The 8,753-nt window shown below is 50.6% G+C and overlaps 1 protein-coding gene across 1 annotated transcript; it reads right to left on the minus strand.

Annotated features, from left to right (window-relative positions):
* Positions 1 to 292: 292 nt before the first annotated feature.
* LOC149427419 (FXYD domain-containing ion transport regulator 3-like) lies at positions 293 to 8,167 on the minus strand (the record flags this gene model as incomplete). The annotated part of the gene is made up of 4 exons (XM_089668060.1): positions 293 to 490; positions 5,584 to 5,624; positions 5,728 to 5,761; positions 8,042 to 8,167. Coding segments are annotated over 4 exons (221 nt in total), but the record flags the coding sequence as incomplete, so codon positions are not given.
* Positions 8,168 to 8,753: the final 586 nt, after the last annotated feature.

The raw sequence follows: 8,753 nt of genomic DNA on the forward strand, positions 1-8,753 counted from the left end.
GGCTTTTTTCTTCTGTTTTCACCTGGTGATCTGGCTAGTGACCCTCCTCCTGTATTAGAGCGCCCCCACATTGGATGAAGGGGCACAGGAGGCACCTTTCGACAACAGCATTGTCAGTCTAGGTGGGAGGGGAGTGTTCCATGGACTAGCAGATTTACAACCTCATTCACCCAATAAAGTTTCTCCTTTAAAACACTCCGTCGTAACGCTCAACCACAACACACACATCGGGGGGCTCCGCGGACAGGAATCGGAGGACGCACCCCAGCGGCTTTCAAAGAAGACGACGCGCTGTGAGAAAACAAACCGACTTTATTGAATTAGTAGTTAAAAATGTTACAGAAAATAGTTTACATAACAACGAGGGGGTGGGGGAGGGGGGGGGGCGGGATCAGAGGCCGCGGAGCACAAACTGTTATAAAGTAACTTTAAAAAAAAAAAAAAAAAAAGTTTCTGAATAGACGTCACATTCAGCAGCGACTGGCGCTCCCTGCAGGAGAGAGAGAGAAAAAATCAATTACAGCCGGAAAGCGAAACGCTGCAAATGTGCATTTACTGCGAACTCAACACGGCAAATACTACTCCTGATCATTGCTTTCTGTTATAGAGGGTGTCCCCGTCACTGGGGGCCCCCCCCCAAGGCACTCCTCACCAGGGACTCCCAAGGCACTCCTCACTAGGGACTCACTAAGCACCCCCAAGGCACTCCTCACTAAGCACCCCCAAGCCACTCCTCACTAGGGACTCCCCCAAGGCACTCCTCACTAAGCACCCCCAAGCCACTCCTCACTAGGGACTCCCCCAAGGCACTCCTCACTAAGCACCCCCAAGGCACTCCTCACTAAGCACCCCCAAGCCACTCCTCACTAGGGACTCCCCCAAGGCACTCCTCACTAAGCACCCCCAAGCCACTCCTCACTAGGGACTCCCCCAAGGCACACCTCACTAAGCACCCCCAAGGCACTCCTCACTAAGGACTCCCCCAAGCACCCATCCCCGTGCCTGCTACCCTACAGGACTCTGTACAACCCCTCAGTTCACCATGCAGCACCACCACCACCTCTCCACCCAACCTACAGAGCATCTCCTCCCCTGTGGTCCTTCTAAACTATCCACCTTCATTATGGAGCACTTAGTACCACCCCATTTATAGAGGATCTCTGCGCCAACACCCCATTTATAGAGGATCTCTGCGCCAACACCCCATTTATAGAGGATCTCTGCGCCAACACCCCATTTATAGAGGATCTCTGCACCAACACCCCATTTATAGAGGATCTCTGCGCCAACACCCCATTTATAGAGGATCTCTGCGCCAACACCCCATTTATAGAGGATCTCCGTGCCAACACCCCATTTATAGAGGATCTCCACACCAACACCCCATTTATAGAGCATCTCCACACCAACACCCCATTTATAGAGGATCTCCGTGCCAACACCCCATTTATAGAGGATCTCCACACCAACACCCCATTTATAGAGCATCTCCACACCAACACCCCATTTATAGAGCATCTCCACACCAACACCCCATTTATAGAGCATCTCTACACCAACACCCCATTTATAGAGGATCTCCACACCAACACCCCATTTATAGAGGATCTCTGCGCCAACACCCCATTTATAGAGGATCTCCGCACCAACACCCCATTTATAGAGGATCTCTGCGCCAACACCCCATTTATAGAGGATCTCCGTGCCAACACCCCATTTATAGAGCATCTCCACACCAACACCCCATTTATAGAGGATCTCCACACCAACACCCCATTTATAGAGGATCTCCACACCAACACCCCATTTATAGAGCATCTCCACACCAACACCCCATTTATAGAGCATCTCCACACCACCCCACTTATAGATCATCTTTACACCACCACCACCCAACTTATAAAGCGTCTCCACACCATCACCACCCACATTAGGAGCATCTCCGCACCACCACCTCTCAACTTAAAGAGAGTCTGCTCCCCCCCCCCCCCAACTTTTAAAGTATTTCCACACACAACCACTCTAATTATAGAGCGTTCCCACACCACCAGCACCACTGCAACCATCTCCATGCAGCATTTAGCACCACCATTCCTTTTATACAGCATCTTCTTTCCTCTGTCATCTCCCACCATACCCATCACTACACAGACAGCTCTTACTGCCAACACCCCACTTGTAGAGTGTATCCCCCTGTTCCCTCCCACCCTTCTCATCACCATGCCGCACTCTGCACCCCACTTATAGAGGATCTCTTCGCCGCCATTCCACTCTAGAGCGTCCCCTCCATTTTGTTTCCTTGCACCACCCCCATCATACAGCACTCTGCACCACCACCCTACTTATAGAAGGTCTCCACACCACCACCCTACTTATAGAAAGTCTGCACATCACCACCCTACTTATAGAAGGTCTCCACACCACCACCACCCTACTTATAGATGGTCTCCACACCACCACCCTACTTATAGAAAGTCTCCACACCACCACCCTACTTATAGAAGGTCTCCACACCACCACCCTACTTATAGAAGGTCTCCACACCACCACCCTACTTATAGAAAGTCTCCACACCACCACCACCCTACTTATAGAAGGTCTCCACACCACCACCACCCTACTTATAGAAGGTCTCCACGCCACCACCCTACTTATAGAAGGTCTCCACACCACCACCACCCTACTTATAGAAGGTCTCCACGCCACCACCCCACTTATAGAAGGTCTCCACACCACCACCACCCTACTTATAGAAGGTCTCCACACCACCACCCTACTTATAGAAGGTCTCCACACCACCACCACCCTACTTATAGAAGGTCTCCACACCACCACCACCCTACTTATAGAAGGTCTCCACGCCACCACCCCACTTATAGAAGGTCTCCACACCACCACCACCCTACTTATAGAAGGTCTCCACACCACCACCACCCTACTTATAGAAGATCTCCACACCACCACCCCACTTATAGAAGGTCTCCACACCAATACCCCACTTATAGAAGGTCTCCACACCACCACCCTACTTATAGAAGGTCTCCATACCACCACCCCACTTATAGAAGGTCTCCACACCACCACCCCACTTATAGAAGGTCTCCACACCACTACCCCACTTATAGAAGGTCTCCACACCACTACCCCACTTATAGAAGGTCTCCACACCACCACCCTACTTATAGAAGGTCTCCATACCACCACCACCACCCTACTTATAGAAGGTCTCCACACCACTTCCCCACTTATAGAAGGTCTCCACACCACCACCCTACTTATAGAAGGTCTCCACACCACCACCACCCTACTTATAGAAGGTCTCCACACCACCACCCTACTTATAGAAGGTCTCCACACCACCACCATCCTACTTATAGAAGGTCTCCACGCCACCACCCCACTTATAGAAGGTCTCCACACCACCACCCTACTTATAGAAGGTCTCCACACCACCACCACCCTACTTATAGAAGGTCTCCACACCACCACCCCACTTATAGAAGGTCTCCACACCACCACCCTACTTATAGAAGGTCTCCACACCACCACCACCCTACTTATAGAAGATCTCCACACCACCACCCCACTTATAGAAGATCTCCACACCACCACCCCACTTATAGAAGGTCTCCACACCACCACCCCACTTATAGAAGGTCTCCACACCAATACCCCACTTATAGAAGGTCTCCACACCACCACCCTACTTATAGAAGGTCTCCATACCACCACCCCACTTATAGAAGATCTCCACACCACCACCCCACTTATAGAAGATCTCCACACCACCACCCCACTTATAGAAGGTCTCCACACCACCACCCCACTTATAGAAGGTCTCCACACCAATACCCCACTTATAGAAGGTCTCCACACCACCACCCTACTTATAGAAGGTCTCCATACCACCACCCCACTTATAGAAGGTCTCCACACCACCACCCCACTTATAGAAGGTCTCCACACCACTACCCCACTTATAGAAGGTCTCCACACCACTACCCCACTTATAGAAGGTCTCCACACCACCACCCTACTTATAGAAGGTCTCCATACCACCACCACCACCCTACTTATAGAAGGTCTCCACACCACTTCCCCACTTATAGAAGGTCTCCACACCACCACCCTACTTATAGAAGGTCTCCACACCACCACCACCCTACTTATAGAAGGTCTCCACACCACCACCCTACTTATAGAAGGTCTCCACACCACCACCATCCTACTTATAGAAGGTCTCCACGCCACCACCCCACTTATAGAAGGTCTCCACACCACCACCCTACTTATAGAAGGTCTCCACACCACCACCACCCTACTTATAGAAGGTCTCCACACCACCACCCCACTTATAGAAGGTCTCCACACCACCACCCTACTTATAGAAGGTCTCCACACCACCACCACCCTACTTATAGAAGATCTCCACACCACCACCCCACTTATAGAAGATCTCCACACCACCACCCCACTTATAGAAGGTCTCCACACCACCACCCCACTTATAGAAGGTCTCCACACCAATACCCCACTTATAGAAGGTCTCCACACCACCACCCTACTTATAGAAGGTCTCCATACCACCACCCCACTTATAGAAGATCTCCACACCACCACCCCACTTATAGAAGATCTCCACACCACCACCCCACTTATAGAAGGTCTCCACACCACCACCCCACTTATAGAAGGTCTCCACACCAATACCCCACTTATAGAAGGTCTCCACACCACCACCCTACTTATAGAAGGTCTCCATACCACCACCCCACTTATAGAAGGTCTCCACACCACCACCCCACTTATAGAAGGCCTCCATACCACCACCTCAATAACAAAAATGTCTCCTCACCTTTGTTCCCTCCCACTGAACCCATAACCATGCAATACGTAGCCCCACCACCTCACATAGGAGTATCTCTTACCCTCTGCTCTCTACTGGGGCCCATCTGAGAGCTCCCACTGTGATTTCCACTCCATTAACCTAAATTGTAGAACATTCCCCGCCCCCCTCTACCCTTTACCTGTCATTCTGAAGTGACCACCACCTCCCCACTCCTAACTGGTGGAAGCTTCTTACTGGGGCCCCTCCGAGTACTTTCCACCATCACGGTCCCTTCACACCACCACCCCACTTACAGAGGGTCTGCATGCCACCAACCAACTTGTACAACATTTCCTCACTGGGGCCCCTCTGAGCCCTCCTGATGGTGTCACTATACCCCACTCTGCACCACCCCTCATGCAGCATCACTGGGGTCTACTTGGAGCTCTCCGCACTCTGCCTGCAGTAATGCTCAACATACCCTCTCTGAGCACCAGACACCATGCATGCCGCTATTCAGATTAAATTTCCGCTTTAGGAATGTGGGGACCCTAGGCAATTGCCCAACCCCCTCCCCCAAACACTGACCCCCCTACACATGCCTACTGGGAACGCCATCCATGTGAACAGCTCTTTTTCGAGATTTAGGGAAACATCTTTGCTCTGGAAAAGAAGGACCAGAACCACTGTGGAGGGACTAGAGGCGGCTGGGCCAGGATAGATAAAAGGCGCATACTCCAAGTGGATTTAGTTACCTGGAGTGATGAGCTGCTGTTCCTGGGCTCGGTGCCGGTGCCTGAAGACAAAGAGGGAGAGATGAATCAAAGCGCGTTCAGCATTTTATAGAGGAAAATAAACAAACGCATAAAAAGGACGAGCAGAGGAAGCTGAGCACTCACTCCTTCTTGTTAAATTTGCATCTGCATTTCCCACCTGAAAAAATAAAGACGTCAAATGAATACAAAGAGCAACAGACGGCACAGCGCCCCCCTCCAGCAAAGAGGACCTGTCACAGTGCAATCAGTTCCTGCATGACAGTATACAGCGACTGTATCCAATTCCTGACAAATACAATCCTTCAGCTCCAGTTAGTGACTTGGCCTAGGCTGAGATGATGCCTTCAGTCTGCTGCAGGCAGGAGGAAGCATTTCCTCAGTCTCCCCTCCCCCAGTAATCAGACTGTGCATTGTAACTTTGTAGGAGGAGGAAGCATTTCCTCGGTCTCCCATCCCCCAGTGATCAGACTCTACATTGTAACTTTGTAGAAGGAGGAGGAAGCATTTCCTCAGTCTCCCCTCCCCCAGAGGTCAGACTGTGCATTGTAACTTTGTAGGAGGAGGAAGCATTTCCTCGGTCTCCCATCCCCCAGTGATCAGACTCTACATTGTAACTTTGTAGAAGGAGGAGGAAGCATTTCCTCAGTCTCCCCTCCCCCATAAGTCAGACTGTACATTGTAACTTTGTAGAAGGAGGAGGAAGCATTTCCTCAGTCTCCCCTCCCCCAGAGGTCAGACTGTACATTGTAACTTTGAGGAAATTACTCCCCCCCCCTTCTACAGTCTCCCCTCCCCCAGTAATCAGACTGTACATTGTATGTAACTTTGAAGAGGGAAGGAGGGGGCGGAAGCATGTACCTCATTGTCCCCTCCCCCAGTGATCAGACTGTACATTGTAACCAGGGGCGGACTGACCATTCGAGCACTCGGACACTGCCCGAGGGCCCGGGGTCAGTAGGGGGCTCCATGAGATGCCCCTGGTACCTTTCATTGGCTTTTTCATAGGCTTTTTTGGGCGTTGATGAGGACACAGGGGCCCCATGATCCCCTTGCCCGGGGGCCCCATGAGTTGTCAGTCCACCCCCGATTGTAACTTTGGGGTATAGGAGACTGAGGAAATGCCTCCTCCTCCTACAAACGTACAATGTACAGTCTGATCACTGGGAGAGGGGAGACTGAGGAAATGACTCCTCCTCCTTCTACAAAAGTTACAGTCTCCCCTCCCCCCAGTGACCAGACTTTACATTGTAATTTTGCAGAAGTGCTTCCTCCTTCTACAAAGTTACAATGTACAGCCTGATCGCTGGGGGAAGGGGAGACCGAGGAAATACCTCTTCCTCCTACAAACGTACAATGTACAGTCTGATGACTGGGAGAGGGGAGACTGAGGAAATGCCTCCTCCTCCTTCTACAGTGATCATACTGTACAATGTAACTTTGTAGAAGGAGAAGGAAGCATTTCCTCAGTCTCCCCTTCCCCCAGTGATCAGGCTGTACATTGTAACTTTGTAGAAGGAGGAGGCATTTCTGCAAAATTACGATGTAAAGTCTGGTCACTGGGGGGAGGGGAGACTGTAACTTTTGTAGAAGGAGGAGGAGTCATTTCCTCAGTCTCCCCTCTCCCAGTGATCAGACTGTACATTGTAGAAGGAGGAGGCATTTCTGCAAAATTACAATGTACAGTCTGTAGAAGGAGGAGGAGGCATTTCTTCAGTCTCCCCTCCCCCAGTGATCAGACTGTACATTGTAACTTTGTAGATGGAGGAGGAGGCATTTCCTCAGTCTCCTATACCCCAAAGTTACAATCAGGAGCGGACTGACAACTCACGGGGCCCCCGGGCAATTTCCTCAGTCTCCTCTCCCCCCTTTCCCTGTGATTGGACTGTACATTGTAACTTTGTAGAAAGAGGAGGCATTTCTGCAAAATTACAAAGTTACAATGTACAGGCCGATCACAGGGAAAGGGGGGAAAGGAGACTGAGGAAATTGCCCGGGGGCCCCGTGAGTTGTCAGTCCGCTCCTGATTGTAACTTTGGGGTATAGGAGACTGAGGAAATGCCTCCTCCTCCATCTACAAAGTTACAATGTACAGTCTGATCACTGGGGGAGGGGAGACTGAAGAAATGCCTCCTCCTCCTTCTACAGACTGTACATTGTAACTTTGTAGCAGGTCAGATGGTGAAAGACTACAGCAGGGGCTGATCTGTGTCCGACATATGTGAACACAGAACTGCACAGGCACCTGGATTCACATTACCTCATCATCATCATCTGAGCTGGCCCACTAGCATTACCCTCGCCTACAGAAAGCCGGGATGGCATGGGGAGTATTTTTAAAGTTTTTTTCTACATTTTTTTTTTCTTAACAGAGCGGAGGGCTACAAAAGAACTTTGCATTGTCACAGTAGGACTGCTTTCATTTTATACAGTTACTTACTCAGCAGTATGATGATCCCCATCGCACACAGGATCCCCGCCATGATCAGCCCCACCACCTTTAACGACTCGTAATCTGAAAGAAGAGACAACGAGGTCACACACCATCTCCCCAAAGTGAGGAAAACTCAAGTGTGTGAATTAAAAGACGGCGGCCTTTCTGCTCCCTTATTATGTGACAGCCTAGCCCTAAAAAGCATTTGTACCCACAATTCCATTCTCCATTTTTTTGGGGGAGTGTAGCACCCTCCTCGTTCAGCTAGGGGGAGCTATACCCTAATGGGTAGACAGGAGCTGTGAGAGGCTTCTAGAACTTCCCCCTGCTCTGGAAGTTTTTGGAGGAGGACCTTGGAGGCAGTGGGTAGAGTTGAGGAGTGGCTGGCTGCACTCTTAAGGGAACTCAGCCAATCTCCAACAGAAGGCTTGGCAAGAGGTTGGGACTCCCTTAAAAGTGTTGGAGTCTTCTCAGGAGCAGGAGTGAGGAGTGTGGTGGTGGGAGAGGTGTAGAGAGTTGGAGGAAGGAGTGAGGAGTGTGGTGGTGGAAGAGGTGTAGAGAGTCAGAGGAAGAAGTGAGGAGTGTGGTGGTGGGAGAAGTGTAGAGAGTCGGAGGAAGGAGTGAGGAGCGTGGTAGTGGGAGAGGTGTAGAGAGTTGGAGGAAGGAGTGTGGTGGTGGAAGAGGTGTAGAGAGTTGGAGGAAGGAGTGTGGTGGTGGA

This window comes from Staurois parvus, unplaced genomic scaffold (genome assembly GCF_062004578.1).
Source record: "Staurois parvus isolate SC_StPar_1 unplaced genomic scaffold, SC_StPar_1.0 ptg003783l, whole genome shotgun sequence".
In the NCBI taxonomy this organism is placed as follows: Eukaryota; Metazoa; Chordata; class Amphibia; order Anura; family Ranidae; genus Staurois; species Staurois parvus.